This window comes from Peromyscus eremicus, chromosome 14, assembly GCF_949786415.1.
Source record: "Peromyscus eremicus chromosome 14, PerEre_H2_v1, whole genome shotgun sequence".
In the NCBI taxonomy this organism is placed as follows: domain Eukaryota; kingdom Metazoa; phylum Chordata; class Mammalia; order Rodentia; family Cricetidae; genus Peromyscus; species Peromyscus eremicus.
Window position 1 is genome coordinate 21,566,030 of NC_081430.1, and position 21,587 is coordinate 21,587,616.

The 21,587-nt window shown below is 40.6% G+C and overlaps 1 protein-coding gene and 1 pseudogene across 4 annotated transcripts in view; both read right to left on the reverse strand.

The window, feature by feature from the left end:
* Window positions 1-21,587, reverse strand: part of Strn3 (striatin 3) — an 89,311-nt gene that overhangs the window by 48,065 nt on the left and 19,659 nt on the right. For 3 of the 4 annotated variants that reach the window (XM_059279439.1, XM_059279438.1, XM_059279437.1), the window contains exons 2-4: window positions 7,509-7,612; window positions 7,074-7,147; window positions 1,023-1,104 (exon numbers count right to left, since the gene is read on the reverse strand). In XM_059279439.1, coding sequence (XP_059135422.1) covers window positions 1,023-1,104; window positions 7,074-7,147; window positions 7,509-7,612 — 260 coding nt within the window. Of the gene's footprint in view, window positions 1-1,022; window positions 1,105-7,073; window positions 7,148-7,508; window positions 7,613-18,537; window positions 18,589-21,587 lie in introns of those variants that run through there. The other variant, XM_059279440.1, reaches the window with a different exon arrangement.
* LOC131924534 (tRNA (guanine(26)-N(2))-dimethyltransferase-like) lies at window positions 14,986-17,074 on the reverse strand (annotated as a pseudogene).

Consider the following 21,587-nt stretch of genomic DNA (forward strand, 5'->3'; position numbering starts at 1 on the left):
AGTACTACACAGAGAAATCGTGTTTCAAAAAACCAAGCAAACAAACAAACAAAAAAAACACGATTGCAGTTCTGCTCAGACAGAAGTACAGTAGTTATGACTGACAACAAGATAAAGGATCCAACTATACCCCAGGGCTATCAGCAGGATATAAATAGCAAAATTTCCAACTCTAAGAAAATGAACTACTAGATAAAAAGACAGGATCTGCCATAGAGTTATCTCTAGTACATTAATAAACAAGCATCAAAAGGGGTCCTCAAAAGTTTCACTAAGATCTAGAGACATCTCAGTGGTTAAAAGCACTTGCTGCTCTTGCAGAGGTCCTAGGTTGAGTTCCTAAGCACTCACAAGGTGGAATCCAGTGCCCTCTTCTGGCCTCTAAAGGCACCAGACATACACACAGTGAATTATCTATTTATCTATATGTTATCTATACATAGCGAGCAAGCGAGCGAGGGGGGGGAGAGAAAGAGGGAGAGAGGAAAGGGAGGAGGGGGAGAGAAAGAGGGAGAGAGGGAGGAGGGGGAAAGGGAGAGAGGGAGAGAGGAAAAGGGAAGGGGTGGGGAGAGGAGAGAGAGAGGGAGGGAGAGGGAAGCTAGAGGAAAATAGCTTTCTTTAATAACAGCTGAGTGGGTAAAGTTACCTACAGCCAAGGCTGATGACCTGAGTTCCACCCCTGTGACCCAAAAATGAAAGGAGAGAGCCAACTGCTGAAAGCTGTCCCTCTGATCTCCACAAGCAGCTGGGCCTCACTCACCCCGATACACATACAAGGATCTTTGCTTTTTGTTTGTTTGTTTTGAGACAGGGTTTCTCTGTGTAGCCCTGGCTGTCTTGCAACTTACTTTGTAGATCAGGCCTGCCTTGGCCTTCCCAGTGCTGGGGTTAAATGCGTGTGCCACCACACCCAGCTTTACAAATGGATTTTTTAAAAGCAGCACTATGAAAACCATACAGTAAATTAAAGCAAGTTTTATACTTATAAATTGACTTGATTTAAAGTTGAAATCATTACTCACTGTCTCAACAGCTGTCTTCCTTGTTTCCACGTTAGCTGGCTATTCTGAGGTGGTGTAGGAGCCTCTGAGTCTTTGGTTTCCTCTGGAAATTAAGGAGGGGAAGTTTTACATACATTATTTCAACTTATTATAGTGTTCAGGTTTTTGAGAAATAAATTTACACATGAAAATATTTTATATAAGACAAGAAAAAAAGTTAAAAGATTTACTACAGGTCATTTCTTTAATGTTTGTTCAATAACTCAGTACTCTACCTGCTTTAAAAATCAAATGACCTCAAATGTGCTTTAAGATTAAAAAACTAAAAAGGCCCGGGCTTCAAAATAAAATAGAATTTTGCTGTGTCAAATACTTTAAGATTAAAAAGGTATATTGTATATGCTACTCAAAATCAACAATTATATACTGGAGATATATATGTATATGTGTATATGTTTGTTTGTCTGTCTGTGTATACACATAGACATACTTCATTTTGAATTTATATCAGTAGACATTCATGTCTCCATCACAGACTTTATTTTTTTAGAAAAACACTAAACCAAGGGTCCAGTGGGGCTAGCTAACCAGGCTGCTGAAGAGTCTCTAACACAGATCACTGTTATGGGCAGAGGTGGTGGGTAGAGCCTTTTCTTAGGCCCTAAGCAGTAGTTTGCAGCCATCCAGACAACCACTTATTCTTGGGACATGCCAAGCATCAGTCTGCAGCTACTTCCTGGGCCTTAGCTTCCAGGATGCCCAGCAGATTCTCAATGTCTCCAAGCTGAATCCTAAACAGGTCCAGAAGAAGTATAAAGACCTATTTATGGTGAATGGCAAATCCATAGGTAGCTCATTCTACCTGTAGTCAAAGGTTTTCTGTTTAAAGAGCCTAGATGAGGAACTCAGAATCCAAGTCCCAGAGACAAACTTCTCTGGCAGACATCCAAAAGTGAATACTTAACTCCTCACTCCACTGAGCCCTTGTAATCTATAGCTTTGTAATAAATATCTTTTATACACACAAAAACAGAAAGTGGGTTTTTTACTACTTTGGGGAATTTTGTTTGCTTACTGAGATAGAGCCTCACTATGCTATATAGGCCAGGCTGGCATCAAATTGATCCTATTTTAGGCTTCCTAAACGCTGGGGTTAAAAGGCATGTGTCACAATACTCAACTCAGAAAACAGTATATACAACAGGTAAAGAGCCATTATTTTATTTAAAGTATTTACATTTACAAAAGGGGGGGGGAGAAGAAACCACAGGTTTAAGTACAGTGGCATGCTTAACTTGCACAAAACCCTAAATCCACTACCACTAAATCCCTACCACTGAATTAAACATGTTTAGTAAATAGTATCATTTCAGTTGAATTAAGCTTTAAAAAACTACCCCTACAGTAAAACTATTATCACCACAGATTCTCATTATCCAAATAAATGTACTATGAAGAGAAGTGCTTGAAAAAATCCCCCTCCCCATCCCATATTGAGATTAAGACTAATTCTCAATTATTAAGCTCCCAAACCACTCAGAGTCACTTAGTACCTATTGGTAATAATTACAGTATCTTTTGTAGCCACTACTTCTCTAACTGTAACAACTCATCATTATGTTCTTATTCTTCCTTCAAACAAGTAAGTCTCTAATTTCCAGAAGTAATGACATAATAATGATAGTCTCCACTTTTATTTTCCTCAATAACAACTGAAGACAAAAACATTTTTAAAAATATGACTGCCAATCACCAAAAGTTAACAACTATTAGTATTTGAGTTTCTCATTCTGTATTTTCTACTTGAAAATATATACATAACTAATAGGAGCCAATGTATCTATTTTATTATACTCCAAGAAAAACACATTAGCATCACTTTAAAATAATTACATCAAGTTGGGGGTATACCATGGTGATAAAATACTTAGCATAGAATGCAGAAGCCTAGGTTTGATCTCTACCATCACTACTACCAAAAAAAATTTATAGTATTTTACACAACATATATACATATTTAACCAGCCTCCTCATGTTGAAATGAGTTTTCATTCTTTCACTATGACAATTATAAACTTTGAAGTACATTATAAACACACAACTTAATGGATTTCTGAGCAAACAATCAGTGCCTAGCTCAACAAACACCAGCATCCTAGAAATTGTGCCTCCAACCACTTACTAGCTAATTCTAAGACAGTATTAACACTATCTCAACGTTTAAACCTTAATTTGTGAATAGCAGAAATGATTTATACCAATTTTCAATTTTAAGAACTTGACACCTTACATTGGTAAGTTTAGCTGTAGTTAACTTACTTTTATTGCTAAACAGCATTTTGTCTGCTAATATATCGTATTCATCCATTTTAATGCTGATGGACATTCTAGTTGCTTTTAGATTTTCACTATAATTACACTAAGGGCATTCTTATATAAGCCGTAGTGACCACATATCTGCATTTTAAGTGGTGAAATTACCAAGTTCCTAGGTATGTGTGCTATGTTCTTGACTGGAACAAAAGCACCTTGGGGTCTGAGCTTCACTTAGCACCCCACCATCAGCATATGCAGTTCTGCTAACTCCACAGCTTCATCAACACTTACCATCCCTGTCTGTCATTCTTTTGCTGTTGTTGTTTTTGTTTTTTGAGACTGGGTTTCTCAGTGTAGCTCTGGCTTGATTGGAACTTGCTCTGTAGACCAGGCTGGCCTCGAACTCACAGAGATCCGCCTGCCTCTGCCTCCCTGGTACTGGGATTAAAGGCGTGCACCACCACCACTGCCCGGCTTTGTCTGCCATTCTTGTAGAGGCAAACTCTGTTCCCTGCAGTTCTGCCTGCACTTCCTGATTACAAGACAAAGTATCATTTCTCTTCCAGCCATTAAGATGCCCTCTCTATCACGAGGTACACTCTCTTTTCTTTTTCTTTCCTACTTTTTTGTTTGCTTTTTGAGACAGGATCTCTCTCTCTGTAGCTCTGGCTGTTCTGGAACTTCAATTATGGAGACCAGGCTGCCCTTGAACTCAGAGATCTGCCTGTCTCTGCCTCCCAAATGCTAAGATTAAAGGTGTGCGCCACCACACCTTTTGTTCACTTTTCTACTGGATTGTCTATTTTCTAAACATGGAAGAAATAAATCATTTACATATTTGAATATAAACTCTTCCAAATTAATTTAGGAAATATGTGAAATAATGAGATATAAACATTTTCGTATCTTCAACCTCTGTCAAATCGGTATTTTACATTTTTTTTTACATTGATTTGAAGGAGTTTTTATTAAAGAGACTGTGGTTTCATTTAATATTTATCTACAAATATATTTTGATAATTTTATCCTTAGTATGGTATGTATTTGCTTACTTCATTTTTGTCTTCTATTCAACATTCTGAATAGTTTTCTATATCAGTAAAAACATTTTCTTAGGTTTTATTGTGCTTCATATAAGTCAAATTATTTTATTTGTGTCTATTATAGACAAAAAGATACTTGTTTGAGCACAATTTTAGTTATGGGTAGGAGGAATGGATACGTTAATGATCTTGCTTTATACAAACTGTTCCAGTAAGATAAACTAAGAACTGCACAGGCTCCACTCCAGGAACAACCACCCAAAACAAGCAATACAGTAACTGCTCTTATTCCGAAAAGAAATCTTTGAATCCATTGTTTTTCCTGTATATGTCCTGAGCCTTATTTAACTACTGCAGTCTTGTGGTAATTATAGGGAGTAAGTATGTACCAAAGTATCTACTTTCCATTTTCCTAAAACTTACTTTTACAGGAAAGGGTTTTGTTGTTGTTGTTGTTTGTTTGTTTGCTTGTTTTTGAGACAGGGACAGAATGACCTTGAGCTCCTGACCCTCTGATCTCTACCCTTCGTTGGTGAGATCCTAGGCAGACACTACCATTCCCATTCTTATTCTTACTGTCTATGAAGGAGAATATGATAGTGTTTTCTAGAATGAGAATGAGCCTTTAGAACCACTCAAGAACATGAATGCCATCTTGATCTCATTTCACAACAACTTGAAGATAAAATAAAAGGTTCCGCCACTGTCAAAGCAGGGATGACCCAAAAATAATCAATTCAGGTGGTATTTATGGTCTGCTTCTGTCAAGTGGGTAGTACTTACTATTGACCCAAACTCCAACTGGTATTTTTAAAAATTTACTAATACCTACAAAGTTTTATTTTCCTATTACACACATTGACTTTAAGAGCAGAAGTAAACTACAAAGAAAAAAATTTCATATTAAAATAAAGAAAAAAGGGCTGGAGAGATGGCTCAGAGGTTAAGAGCACTGCTTGCTCCTCCAAAGGTCCTGAGTTCAATTCCCAGCAACCACATGGTGGCTCACAGCCATCTGTAATGAGATCTGGTGCCCTCTTCTGGCCTGCAGGGATATGTGCAGACAGAACACTGTATACATAATAAATAAATAAATAAATCTTTAAAAAAAAAAAAATAAAAAAATAAAGAAAAAAATTTGGCTGCCTTAGAAGCAAGCTACTCCAATTTGACTACACTGTCAAAAATCTGAAGGTGGATACAGAAGTATCAGGTGTTCCAGGTCATCCACTGATATGTATGGAGCTGAAGGAAAGCCTGGAATGCACAAACCCTTCCTTAAAATAAGGGGGAAGAATTGGTGTAACCAAGTTCCAGATACTCAAGAAATACAAAAATTGCTAATATGATTCCCACAGTCTGCTTATGTCCAAACATTCTTCATTCTTTTAGATTCTATACAGTTAGATGAACTCCTAAAACTAAACTTAGCTCTTTCCTATATCCAATCCACTCTAGGCTACATATTTATCAACTATTACTCTCATATTACTCTCCTACTTAATAAAGAAGGAAAATTGGAGATAATTTTCCTACTCTAAATTTTAACTGGCTAACTATAAATTCCAAATTTAGCCAAATTTCTACTATCTTAGGACTATCATGAACTATTTAGAACTTCTCCAGATAAAGGGACATTTTAAGTATTAAAAATTAAGCTTGAGTTGGTACTTACTGCCAAATCAAACAACTTGAGCCAGATTCACCCAAAATACATGAGAGAAGTTCAGAAGTAATCCCCCAAAGTGGTCCTGACACCCCCCCCCCAACACACACACACACAAAATAAAGACATAAATGTAAAAACACATGGGGGGGGGGGAGTTGGTGCTCATGATGTAGCCCTAACTGTCCTGGAGCTCACTCTGCAGACCAGGCTGGCAATAAATTCAGATCTGCCTGCCTCTGCCTCCACAGTGCTAGGGTTCATAGCATGTACCACCACGCCTAACCAGATATAAACACATGTATATAAATGTAGATATACACATTAATTAAGCTTACATGAGGGACAAAATTGCTTACAGGTAGAAAAAGTTACTTTAGCATGTTTTGATTTTAATTCCTAGCAAAAATGTACCCACAATTTCATATAGGTTTCACTTTGGAGAGAATAGGATAAGTAATCTCAGGATTGAGAAGCAAATTTTATTTGTTTAGTACTTTCACCAGGGGCTGGAGAGATTCCACACCGCTCTTGCAGAGGATCCAAGTTCAATTCTCAAGACCCACACTGGGTAACTCATAACTACTGCCTTTAATATCACCTCCAGGGAATTTGATGCCCTCTTCTGTACTCTGTGGATACCAGCACTTATGTGCACATACAAGAATGCTCATGTACACACATACATACATAAAAATACATATTTAAAAATTCTTTCATCAGGGCTGGAGAGATGGCTCAGAGGTTAAGAGCACTGACTGCTGATCTTCCAGAGGTCCTGAGTTCAATTCCCAGCAACCACATGGTGGCTCACAACCACCCGCAATTAGATCTGGTGCCCTCTTCTGGCCTGCAAAGACACATGCAGGCAGAATACTGTATACATAATAAATAAATAAATCTTAAAAAAAAAAAATTCTTTCATCAAATTTCACACTTTTCAATAATCATCTAATTATCTAATGCTATAAAATTAAAATTAGGATAAAGAGTATGTCTGTTACATAAAATGAGATTAAAAAAAAAAAAAAAAAGAGTAACACTTACCTGATTCAAAGGTTGGCATTTTCAAATCACCTTGGTTCAGTTCTGTGCCATATTTTAATTTGTGATACTTTGCCCTGAAAATTTAACAATTGATAAAAGAATAATTATTTTTCTACAACTGAGTACTAATGCATTACTCTAATAACAAAGCAATGTGTCCCTTTTTTTCCATTTTTGCTAAAAACATTGAAAATGTACTATTAAAGAAGAAAAATTATCCAAGTAACAAATATACATGTGAAAAGATAAATTTCTCCTGATCTTTAGAGATAGAAAAAATCCAAAACATTTAGCAAACTCTCTTACTTCTACTTCTCATTCTTTCTTTTCCCATACACAAAGTAAAATGTGAAAACGCTTCCACTACAGCATACAAGGATGTAAATGAAGATGACACTGTTCTGTTCTAGTCACTAAGAAATGAACTATACATACCTTTCTTGTTTTAATGCATACTCTAACATCTTTATTCTTCTCACTAAATCCTTCTTCAAATTCTCTTGACCTTTCCTTTCTCCTTGTAAAAATGCAATCCGTGCCTAAAAACATTAAGATACATTTATTTCATTTTTCCTTAACCAGCCACAGTGAATCAAAACTGGAAAAATAAATGCAACTGCAACATTTTTATGCATAACCTCAAGACTTAAAATTTATAGAAATGACCAACTAGACTTTCTATTAGATAACATAATCCTCTTTGAAAATAAAGATAACCACAAATGGGCCATAATTCTTTAGGGCCTCTAACAATATTAATGTTTAATCTTTACGTAACCTGGAAGAAATTTTATGGATAAAAATTAGCATAGTTTAAAAAAATCTGCTAGGTGTGGTGGAACAAGCCTTTAATCCCAGAACTCTGGAAGCAGAGGCAGGCAGATCTCTGTGAGTTCAAGGCTAACCTTGTCTACATAGTGAGTTCCAGGACAGCCAGAGCCATATAGTGAGACTGTCTCGAAAAAACTAAAAAGAATCATTACTTCGTTTGTACAAGTGTTTTGCCTGCGTGTATGTCTGTGTACCATAGGCATACAGTGCTTATGGAGTGGGAATCAGATCCCTGGGGCTGGAGATAGTGGTGAGCTATCACGTAGGTATTAGTTAAGTGGCAGCACTCGTGGCTGGCTGCCGCCTGCGGCCGCCATGCCAACAGAGGAGAGTGCTGGATGTATTAGTGATGGAAGAGTCACGAGCCATGGTTACCTTTCTAGAGCTTTATTGGGAGAGGAGGGAGGGGAAGGGGGAGGGGGAGGGGGAGAGCACATGGAGGGGGGAGAGAATGGAAGGAGAGAGTGCAGAAAGAGAGAGGGCACAGAGGGCACGCCCGCTTTTTAGGCTGGAACACTGTCCCAGGCTAGTGATGTAATTAAGGACATAATCCTTACAGTAGGTACTGAGGGGTTGAACCCTGGCCCTCTGGAAGAGCAGCTAGTGCTCTTAATCACTCAGCCATTGCTCCAACCCCACATGGCTTTCTTTCTTTAAATGAAGGTCCTCATGCTTGAAAGACAAGCACCTTACAAACTGAGCTACCTCCCCAGGCCTTATAATTTTTTCTTAATTGCTTCATGTCCTCATATGCTGATGACTTTATGAGCTGGTAGTATCAAGTATTTAATAGTTTTATTCCCACTTGAAAGTGTAAAGGTTACATTTGACCAAATAAATAACAGATTTAGCACTTAGTAAAGTATAAAGGACTTCCAGTTACTCACAGGTCATAATTTACCATTAATAGCATTCACTTCTGCAAACAAACACTTAAACATAATCTCAAAAAACAAATGTACAAGTCAGAGGTGGTGACTCATGCCTGCAATCCCAGAACTAAGAAGGCAGAAGCAAAATTCAAAGTTTAAAGTCATCCAGAGCTACAGTGAAACTGTCTGAGAAAACAAAAACCAAACCTTAGGATGGCATCAAAACCCAAAGGTACCTATGAATGTACGAGATTTCCACACATAATCCAGCAATTTAATAATGGCATTGAAAGAGAAAACAGACTATCAAGCCCATCATAGTAAAACCATCAATACTAATTCACCCAAAGTGACCAAGAGGTTTAATTTCAATGAATCTCCAAATGTATGTCTGTATATGTTTATGAATAAAAGGATGACTCAGTGGTTAAAAGTGCTTGCTGCTTCTGCAGATGACCAGAGTTTGGTCTTGGCACCCATCCATGGTGTTGGTAGTGGTGCAGAAGAGATAAAAAAGCTCACAACAGCCTTCAACTCCAGCTGGGGGGGGGGGGGGGAGAGTGAGAATAAACCTTTACAAAAAAATAAAATAAAATTTACAAAGGATTTTAGCTGCCAGAATAGCCCTACACTGGGAAGAAAAAAAGACACTCAATGTCTTGGTTGGGTCTTTGACAAAGCTAGAAGGCTCTGTGAAGTAGAACCTCAACTGAGTCAAGGCCTCCATCAGACTGTCTGTAGGGAAGCCTGCAGGGCATTTTCTTCATAATGATTAATGTGAGAGGACCCAGCCCACTGGGAGTGGTGCCTCCCCTGCGCAGGTGGTCCTGGGGTGTCCAAGAAAGCAAACTGGGGAAGACAGACGGGGGAGTAAGCCATTAATCAGCATTCCGCCGTGCCTTCTGCTTCAGGTTTCTGCCCTGACTTAACTCAGTGATGAATTGGGACCCTGACAGCTGTTAGATAAATAAGCCCTTTCCTCAAGTTGCTTTTTATCCTGGTGTTTCACCACAGCAATAGAAACCCTAAGACACAGAAGCTGGTACTAGCAGTGGGGTACTGCTGTGACAGACCTGAGCATGTTTTGGGGAGGGTTGTCCAAAGGCTTTGGGCTAGAAAACGGAGTGTTTGGAGCTTACTAAGCTATTGTGGGAACTTAGAAAACAAGGGTGAAAGCAGCGCAGAGTGGAGGTGAGGCAAGGCTTGTCAAGTCTCAGAGGCAAGCTCTGCATCCCTTAAAGGCTCCATCAGGACCATTTAATAGTTTGCATTAAGAATACGGGTTCAGCCAGGCATGATGGCACTAATCTTTAATCCCAGCACTTGGGAGGCAGGAGGATTGGCCTACATAGTGAGTTCTGAACAGCCAGGGCTATGTAGAGAAACCATCTCAAAAAGAAATACAAAAATCTTGCCAGGTGGTAGTGGTGCACTCCTTTAATCCCAGCACTCAGGAGGCAGAGGCAGGCGGATCTCTGAGCCTAGTCTACAGAGTGAGTGCCAGGACTACATGGAGAAACCCTGCCTCAAAAATTAATTAATTAATTAAAAATAAAAAATAAATTGGAATCTGGGTTCTGATCTGCTGGAGCTAAAAAAAACAGCTATGATTATAAAGCAACCAGCAACACTGAGTTGAAACAGTCTGGGAAATGTTTCCTCAGGTCAGCATACTGTCAGTGCAGAGAGGGCCAAAGCGGTATGGACCTCACGCTGGCAGCTGAACTTGGTATTGTGTAAGAGTCTCTCAGGTGGGAACGGTTTTAAAAGTATGGTCATGAAGTACAACTGAGGCTTGGCACTATGAGAGGCCAGGAAAAGCTACTGGTAATGATCCAGCCTCAGTTGTAGAAGCAGTCCCAGGACTGAAGGACTGAAGGGGTCATGGGGGAAAGCTGAGGTTCTGATACCATGTAGCCAGGTCAAAGTCCTCGAAGAGAGGTCAGGAGAGGTGCAGCAGAGATCCCAGCATTGGGACACCAACACCATGATCACCAAAGACAGTGGTGGGGTGGAGCTGGCCTGAACCTCGAATACAAGCTGTGTGCTGTACAGGGTAAAGCACAGAAGTAGAACTACCCAATCCCTTAAGAGCCCAGAAGATAGATCCTGAGTCCCCAGTGTCCGACACAGTATACACTGTTGGACTCTGGTTGTGCTTTGACTGTGCTCTGGTTCCTCTCTCTTAGAGTAAGAAAGTATAAAATGTATTTTTTATTTTACAGGAACAGAGTTGAGAGACTTCGGGTTTTAAAGACAGATGTAAAGATATAATAACAATCTAGAGAAATTAAAACACATGCCCAAATAAAAGAAAAAGCAACCCTAAAAATTAGAAGACACTAATCAATACAGGGGCAGGAAAATGTTCCAGTGAAACTAAACAGAAAGCCCACAAACTAACAACAAAGACCATATACTTTATAAAAGATGATAGCACAAAACACTAGGGACGGAAATGATCGCTTTAAAAGTGCTTAACAGAGGCAGAAGAGGCAGCCCAGCAGTTAAGAGCGTTGGCACTCTTGCAGAGGACCTGGGTTCAATTCTCAGCACCCACATGGCAGCTCACTCTAGCTCCAGATAATCTGGCCTCCATAGCCACCTGTACTCACACAGGGCATACACACAGGTAAACAGACACATACATGCACATAAATAAAAATAATGTAATGTTTTAAGAGAAAGATATAAAACAGGAAAATGACTCAGCTGATAAAGGCACTAGCTGCCAAGTAATTTTGATCCCTGGCACTCATATGGCAGGACAGAGTTGACTCCAATAAGTTGTCTTCTGATCTCCATATGCACACACAAAGATACGTGCAGGCATACACACCAAATAAATAAAATGTAGTAAATAGCCTAAGCAAAAGCTGGGCTGGGGTTGGCCACCTGACTGTAATTCTAGCATAGAGGGAAGCAGAGACAGTGGGTCCCCTGAACAAGCTAGCTCTGGGAAAAATTCAAAGACCCCGCCTCAATGAATCAAGTGAAGAGTCACTGAGAAAAACTCCCAACTTCAACCTCGGGCCTCTGTATGCAAGAGCATGCATGTGGCTTAGGCGCTCACACACATTAACACTCAGACACACACACACACAGTATTTTTTAAAGGATAAGATATTTAGGAATTAACCAAGGAAGTGAAAAACTTGCACTTTCACTGGTGAAATGAATTAAGATATAAACACACCCGTGTCCATGCACCAAGACTTTCATAGTCAACAATGTCAATACCACTCAAAGTGCTCTACAATGTCTTACGTACCTTATATATATGCAATCTGTAACTTTTTCTGTTCATTTCTTTGCAGGCACTATGTCTCACTATGTATGCCTGCCTTGTCTAGAACTCTCTATCTAGACCTGGCTAGCCTCAAACTCAGGGTGCTTGGGTTTTTAAAGGTGTACACCACCCGGCCCAGCCTTGTATATATAGTTCCTAATTCTTACAGGCAGGAGGGTTTTTAGTTCAGCTGGCCTGAACCACATGTTGAATTCAAGGCTTCCTAAAGCCAAGTACCAAGACCTGTCTCAACCACCTAAAAGTAGGGGAAGGGCGTCCTACAATGGAATGGGGTGGTTGCTCCAGTGAAGGTAGGCTTCCCATTCCTTCTACCTGGAGTGCTGAGGTTTGACTCCAAGGCCTCTCATTTGCTAGGCAAGTACTCCACTGAGCTACATCCAACAGGAAAATATTTTTTGAGCACCAGGAAAATTCATTTTTTTTTTTTAATTGCTGAAGTCAACTGATGCCCCCCGCCCCGGAGCTGAGGACCGAACCCAGGGCCTTGTGCTTGCTAGGCAAGCGCTCTACCATTGAGCTAAATCCCCAACCCCCAACTGATGCTTTTAACAACTCTCATCTAAAAAGTATCAAGGTAAGACAGATATAGTAGTGCATGCCTGTTAATTCCAGAACTAAGTTCGAGACCAGCCTAATACACAGAGTTCCTGGACAGCCAGGGCTACACAGAGATACCCTGTCTCAGACAAGCAAACAAACAAAAAAGTAGAAAGGGAAGTAGTTAACTTGCAATTCATTATTAAACATATATTACTAAGGCAAAAACTTGTTTTCATCTACCCAATTTTAGCTGATAACGCAGCATAACCCAACCTTGTTGCTGATTTTCAATATCTGGAACTATATTTTATACATCTCTTGAATTTATTCAACATTAAACATCTGATTATCATACAATTATTTAGTATTTGCTGATGTTTGACAACAACCACTAGAGGTCACCAGCATAAAACTTTCAATATTGCCAGGCGGTGGTGGCGCACGCCTTTAATCCCAGCACTCCGGAGGCAGAGCCAGGCAGATCTCTGAGTTCGAGGCCAGCCTGGGTTACAGGGTGAGTTCCAGGAAAGGCGCAAAGCAACACAGAGAAACCCTGCCTCGAAAAACCAGAAAAAAAAAAAAAACTTTCAATATTGATTCAAGCAGCATCAGTCTAAACTTGATTCACAATTACCTGTCTCCCTTTCCTAAAACAAGGTTCAGTTGTAAATAACTTCAGGATATTCAAGTGACACAGTGACATAGAAAGTGACTATTCTCTCCCCCTCCCCCATACACAGTATATGTCCAATCTCATGTGATACAGAGGATGGAACTCCCTTGAGGTTCCACTCATGCACGCTAAGCAAGTCAGCACTCTAGCAGCTGAATTATATCCTCGAATGAACATTTTTCTTGTTGAACAATGTTGTACATTGCAGTTTTCTACTTTCCCAGTTGTAAAATACAGGAATAATCTTACACATGCAATTCATTTTTTTTTACATTTTAAGTTTATGGATTTATTTTTAGGTATATGACTGTTTTGCCCACAGAGATCAGAAGAGGACCTGAATCCTCTTGAACCTGAGTCCTCTGGAAGAGCAGCCAGTATTCTTAACCATGGAGCTGTGTGTCTCTCCAGCCCCACATGTACAATTTCTGATACGATCTTAGCCTAGAAGTATTTGTTTTATTTTTGATATTCTACTTTAAAATAAGGCAAAGTTGTTTTATATAGTTAAAGGGAAATTCATTTGATCCAAATAAGTATGTTTGTAATTTCAGAGACTTTACTACTTACTCAATACTAATTCAGAACACTAATGATCAAAATTAAGAACATATTTAAAATATCTGAGAACCTGAACATGAGTAAGATTAAAGAACTGTAAATTTTAGGAGTCAGGTATTTCTACTTAGATTTTGTGCTAGAGTATATAAAATTTCAATCAATATTTATTCATGTAGCCAATTTAAAAATTTCCAAGGGGGTTAAAAAAAACATGAACACAGTCTCTATACTTAAGTGGGCCATGGTGTACCCCGTCATCACACTATGAAGGATGAGACATGAGGATTGCCAGTTTGAGGTCTACACTACATAGTAGCAAGCTAGCCAGAGCTACAAACCCTGCAAAAGTGTCTCTCAATTGACACACAACCAATCACACTACAGGTATTTCAAGATACCCTAGCCTTTAAGTCTCTAAAATTCCATGACCTCTTCCCACAAGAATGGCCTAAAAAAGGTTTAAGTTTACACCTTCACATAAAAAAGTATAAGAATTTAAAATTTACCAATCAATAAAATCACTGCCTTAGTTGCTTTTCTACTGCTGTCATAAGACACCATGACCAAGGCAGTTTACAGAACCAAGTGTTTAACTTGGGTGTATGGTTTCAGAGGGTGAGAGTCCATGACGGAGTAAAGGAATGGCAGCAGAACACCTGAGATTACATTTGGATCCCCAAAGAGGGAGAGCACTGGCAGTCTTGAAAACCTCAAAGCCTGACAACACTGACCACCAAGGCCATATCTCTTAATCCTTCCCAAACAGTTTTACCAACTGAGGAACAAGTCTTCAAATACATGAGTGTATTGGGGGGGGGGGGGGGAGTATTCTATTCAAACCACCATAATCACTTAATTCTTTTTGTGAGGGGTAGTTTTTAAACACCTCAGGAAGAAAATAGCCAGATCACTAACCACTAATTAAAACCACTTAGAAATATAAACTTTCATGGAATGCACTGCTCTCATAACTTAGACAGATGAACTTGTACTACTCCTTTAAGACTAACAAAAACCTAATAATCTGAACAGCCATTTAGAAAAGTCCTACAAGACATATCTTTTTATCCAACTCTTTTTTTTTTAATTGCACTTATTTATTTCCTATATATGTGAGAGAGTGCACAAGCAGTACAGGGCAGCTGTGGTAGTCAGAGGACAACCTGAGGGAGCTGGTTCACTCCTACCATGCAGATCCTAAAGATCAAATTCAGGTCATCAGGTCTGTTAGCAAGTGACTTTACTCCATCTCAATAGCCCTTTCCAACTATCCCACACTCCTTAAAAATTAGTATTTCTTTTATGTTCTATCTGTTTTTGTTTTCTGTTTGGGGCAGTAAACCCAGGAACTTAAACTACTTCAGCAGCCCTCATCTTTTCACTCTGCTTTTTCTTTGAAGGTGATATCTCTTTATTGTCTCAGTCCACACCTGGCCCACTAGTGCCCCCATCAGCAGCCTCTAATCCAGTGGAGATCTTCTTGGTGGTGGTCTCTGGACAGTCAGTGTGAGAGAAGGATCAGCAGAGACCACAGGTGCTTCCAGGCTGTGTGAGTAACAGCACTGGTCCCCTCGCTGACAGGTACCATCCTTGAATCGTTTGCAAGGAAATCCCCTGAGGCAGCTGCCCCCTGGGCTGGCTCCTTCCACTTATTCTGTAGCAGCCTCCACCTCTCCTACAGACCTTTACTTGCGGCTTTGCCCCCAGACTGGGCACGGGGCCGGGTACCCCAGTTGGCTTCTGGACTGGCCTGGAAGTGCTTGAGTCCTTGCTGGCTGGAGCTGGGTTTGGAGTATTCCCGGATGTTGAAGTTGGCCTTCAGCCTGGGCTTCATAGCGAGAATTCAGAATGCTGGGCTGCTTTCTGACAGCGCTCCCGTTTCAGTGGACAGTCTTCCCAGCATGATGTCCCAGAAAGCTGGGGGAGTTTGTAAGTGGGGGAGCATCTGTCTTCACTGCATTTTTACAGGCATGAGAGAGAGAGACCCCAAAGCCAGGGTGAAGGAAAGCTGACTCAAGCTGCAGAAAGCAGTGTGTGTTGCAGTGGATGGTGCTGCTCGGTTGGTCCAGTGTGTAGTAGAAAGGAACAATGGGAGTTCCTCAGTACCAACACTCAAAACACCTTGGATTCACTTAGAGGTGTGGATGCAGTCAGGATTAGTGGTCACTGTCCACAGTGTAACGCTCAGGTCACTCGAGGACAATAGGCTGCAGTAAACTTGACCTTGCCACCAGGGTCTCCCAACATTTTGCCAAGGCACTGCAGGCGCAAGGCTCCACAACCCACACACTGGAACACCAGGGCCTGCTTGCTGAGGACTTAACCTCTGCCTGGCCTGTGAAGATAAGCACAAAAACCCAGACACAGAAGTCAGCACCAAAGCTGAGCAGTGGCACCATGAAGCGCTGGTAGCAGCTGGCATGTAGATGCACGCTATGCAAAACAATTCTCAGGGCCATTTTATTGAAGGCCTAGCTCTTGAGGGCCAGGACTCCATACTTGCTATAGCACTGTTCTGTGCTGTTCCCAGCCAACATTACCATGTCCGTACAGGTGACACACACCAGTCCTCCATCATTCATAGCCTGCACTGCTGCATCCAGGAAGCGGACAGGCCTGCCATAGGGGTCCAGATAAATGACATCAAAACACTCAGAGGCCTTGTGGTGTTGGCACATCAGCATCCAGGCATCTGCTTTGGGCTATACAAGATGTGCCACACCACTGAGCTGCACGTTTCAATGTGTAAGCTCTTACAGCCCAGGCAGAAGAATCATTGGCAACCAGACTAGAGGCCAGGAACCTCTAGGCAAATCAGATGGAGCATAGACCAGAAGCTGTCAGGCCTTCTAGCACTTTAGACCTTCCTCACAGATCTCACCAACTGCAACTGCCAGCCAACTACAGTTGTCAGAGTAGGTCTCCTGGGATCCGGGTTTCATTCTCTTTCGGCCTTTTCCTCTTGTTCAGACAAGTCCTCAGCATTTTTTGCAAGTCCTTTTCTCCTGGCACCTTGATCTGGATTCCCTTGACCTGATGAATTCAAGCAAATTCAATGATCACAGCACATCTCTCTGCTCACAGGACCCATCAAGTCACCGTGCATGCTTCCCACATTAGGGTCTGGGAATGGACATGTTGGCAGAGAGGGTGGGCCTGTCCAGTCACATGACCTTCTGCTCTCACTTTGCTTTTTAAGGAGTTTCTGACTCATGTCCAATATTCAGGATGACCTTGGAGATATTCCTGCTTCAACTTCCAGAGACTTCAAATTGTAGGCACATGCCAAGCAATGATGGTGTACTGTAATCCTAACACTTGGTAGGCAGAGGCAGGTAGATCTCTGTGAGTTCAAGGTCAGCCTGGTCTACAAAGCAAGTGTCAGGACAGCCAGAGATACACAGAGAAATCCTGTCTCGAGAGAAAAACAAAATAAAACAAAACAACAACAACAAAACCCAAACAAACAAACAAAAATCTCTCCAGTCCCTTCTTAAAAATACAACTACCACGTGATCCAACAATCCTACCTCTTGGCTTAATCCAGAAATGAAAACATAGTCTCAGTCAGACATCTGCACAAGTTCACAGCAGCACTGTTCACAAAAGCTAAGTAGAAGCAGCAACCCAAATGTCCACCAACAGATTAATGTGTGTGTGTGTGTGTGTGTGTGTGTGTGTGTGTGTGTCTATGAACATATACAATATAATATTATTCCAGTATGGTAGCACAGGTCTGTGATTCTAGCACTTGAAAACAGATCAAAAGTTCAAGGTCATACTCAGCTACATAGTCAACTCAAGGCCAGCCTGGGCTACATGAGAATCTGTCACACACATGTGTGAAGTAGGAAGGGAGATGTGTGAAGTAGGAAGGGAGGGAAAAAGGGAGAGAGAACAGAGTAATAAAAGGAAATTTTGGCAAATGACAACACATGGTTGAACCTTGAGGACAGTATAAGTACAAGGGGGTCACAAGAAAAATACTGTGCCATATACTTACATGATGCATCTAGAGTGGTCAGATTTATACAGACACAGCACATTAGAAAACTAATTCAGAAACAGAAAGTAGAGTAAGGGATGGCAGGAGCTGGGGAGAAAGAGGAAACACTCCAGGGCTAGTTGTGTAACAGGATGAGATACTTATACCACCAAGCATTTATTTAGCATGTATTTAGAATGATGGTGAATTTTAACAGGTTATGGGGGCATATGCATGTAATCCCATTCCTAGAGATGCAAGGGAATCGTGAGTTCAAGACCAAACTTGGCTTCATGGACAGACCCTGTCTCAGAAAGCAAAAATCAAACAGCAACAATGATTCTTCTAAGGTTGGAATGTTTGGACTTCTGATTAATTCATGACAAAACATGTCATTTTCCTGCCTTTTATTATAAAGCAATTATTCCACATTAGAAATCATTTTAACTTTACTTAAAATTAATTTTAAAACTACCTCTATTATTAGTATCCTTAATATTAGTCCTCAACAATCAAAGGACTATTACTTGACATGAACATTAAATTCAAATGCAAACCGATGCAAGCAACAGTAATGATACAGATGATCTGCAGTTCTGCATTAGACATATAATATTGATTTAATTCTCGCATATACTCAGACTTTTTACTTATACTGATTCAGCCAGCAAATGGTGAAGAGTTTCCATTACCTGATCACTCAGTCATTAGGAGAAGTTTCCAAAGTTAAAAGTGAAATCATCTTCCTGAAAAGTTAAAAATAAATCATCTAAAACGTTATCCCTCCAGAAACTACTTGTTGGTACTAAAGTATCTGTATACTGTTTAACATTGTTCCTAGGAACAAGATGATTCCAAAAGCCATTTTAAAAAATTACTCAGTTTTAGAAGAACTCCAATACTCTTTTCTTAGGAATTACAGAAAATCAAGTGAAGAAATAAGACACTGATCTCAAGTACACTAAACTAGACATCTAGACATACATATTCGAATCCCTACTTATCACTAACCAGCTTTTATAAATGACCATTAGTCTTTCTCAGCTTCTTCACTTGTTAGATGTGAAGACTGAACTGGATGTCTTTTTAAGATATATTGACAACAGGGCTAGAAAGATGGCTGAGTGAATACCACCAACCTACCCCTGAGTTTCGTCCTGGAGCCCTATGGTGGAAGGAGGGAACCAACTCCAGATTGTCTTCTGTCTGTCTGTCTTCTGTCTCTCTCTCTCTCTCTCTCTCTCTCTCTCTCTCTCTCTCTCTCTCTCTCTCACACACACACACACACACACACACACACACACACACACACCTCACCAGAGCACGTGCATGACCACATACATACACAAATAAATACATATAAAAATTTAATGATATGCTAACTAAATTCATTTCTACAATTATGATTTTAGGATTGTATTGTGACATTTCCAATGTTGAGATGGTTAATTCATTTATACACATTAAGACCAAAACAGCCTTTTCAAAAATGCCTTTGTAATACCACCCACCCATCTTGAGAGTAGACAACTTGAAAACAAGGCAGAGACGGCTCAGCAAGTAGAGATATCTGTGAGCAGGCCTGATCCCCAGGTCCCAACAGCAGGAGAGTTGTCCTTTCTCACACACACACACACACACACACACACACACACACACACACCTGTACTCACATGTAGAAATGTGTAACACTCTATGCCTGCGTGGTATCAATCTTTCTTCTTTGTTGTTTTGAGACAGGGTTTCTCTGTGTGGCCCTGGCTGTCATCCTGGAACTCTCAGATCCACCTGTCTCCGCCTCCCAAGTGCTGGGATTAAAGGAGGGCACCAACATGCCCTGCCATCAAATACTTAAGAAAAACACACAACTTGAGGGAACTCTATTCTACAGCTTTCTCTTGAGAAGTATTAATTCATTATAGAAGAAAATCAGGTGTAATCATACATGCCTGTTATCCCAGGCTAAAGCAGAAAGATCAAAAGTTCAAAGCCAACCTAAGATGGTTACACACAGAGACTGTCTCAAAAAAAAAAAAAACTTTTGTTGTTGTTGTTGTTGTTGTTGTTGTTGTTGTTTTTAAAGGCCATGCCTGGTGATAGAAGCCCGTTACCACCCACTGAAGAGGCTGCCACAGGAGAATCAGAGTTTAGGCCTGTCTGGGCTACAGAGTGAGTCCAAGGTCAGCCTGGGCACTTTGACACCCTATCTCAAAATAAGAAGACGACTGAAATCAATCTCAATGGTAGAGCACCTCCCAGCATGCATGAGGTCCTAGTTCAAAGAGGAAGTCAAAGGCAAGGAGTGGAAAAGAGAGAGGGGACAGGGGAGCTAATCACTGGTTTTTGTTTTTTTCTTAAATGAAAGGCCATCTAGCAGTCACAGTGATGTACTGACCCATCTCCCTTCTGGAATGAAGGATTTACTACTGTCCAGCTGCTGGGAGTGGTACCGGAAAGCAAACAGCTCTCAGCTGTCAGTTCTCTTCCTTCAGGAACTGCCAGGGGCTCAATTGAGCTGCCTCCCCACGTCACCTTCACCTAATGATTATTCCAAACAGCGACGTAAGGGCCTAACCCTCTGCCCCAAATTAGGACATTTCTAAATCTATGCCCACTGCAAAGCTCCTAAGTGGGGCCAACTGAACTTTCTGTCCATACTGTACTGCAGCCCCAAAGCCCCCACATGCCAAGCTGTACCTCAGTCAGCTAAGGTACCAGAAGATGCCCAATTTGCAACCACTGGTGAAAACGGCTTAAGAAAGCAGACTTTAAAACGAAGTTAGGTCACCAACAACCTGGCTGCCCAGCTGCCAATCACCATCAACGTTGTTGAACAGAACAGAGACCCTAGCAAAAGCAGAAATATAACCAATAAAACCTCCCCATGTGGAACCCAGGAAGCTTCCCAGTGGAAGACAAGGCAAAAGCTGACAAGTCCTTTCTGTAAAGGGCTATATGGGAAAGTCTTTCATTTAGGCTTTGCACCATTTCAGTCTTCTTACTGGTCTCTCAGTCTTCTTACTGGTTTTCCTTTATATCTCTTTAAATAAAAGAGGAAGAGCTGGAGAGATGGCTCAGCATTCGCTTCCAAGTTCCGTTCACAGTACCCACCTCTGGTGGCTCAATAACTCCAGCTCCCCAAGGCAAACACACACACACACACACACACACACACACACACACACACTTAAAATAAATTTTTAAAAGTGAGTTACTAAAAATCCAAGCAGGTTCTAGAATGAGTTTAGCTTGCAAGCCATATTTTGCCAACAGAGCTCTTCTCTAGAAAATGAAATATATAAAAGCATTTTTGAAGTATGAGGAAAATAGTAATTGCAGAGAACCATGAAAAATTAATTTTTGTAAAAAGACAATCCATTGAAAAAAATGTAACAAGAAGTGAAAGTAAATGGCCAGAAAGTTCTTCAGTTGCTCCAGACATTTCTCTCCTATAAAAGAAGCCACGAAAGAGAACCAGGATCAGAATAGTCACAAGAGTAGTAGATCAAAGTTGTACATGCAGATAAAGCACTCATATACATAAATAAATAATAAAATCTTAAAAGAATTAAAAAAAAAAAAAAAACCAAAACCCTGAAACACTCAATGCCGGGCGGTGGTGGCGCACGCCTTTAATTCCAGCACTTGGGAGGCAGAGCCAGGTGAATCTCTGTGAGTTCGAGGCCAGCCTGGGCTACCAAGTGAGTTCCAGGAAAAGTGCAGCTACATAGAGAAACCCTGT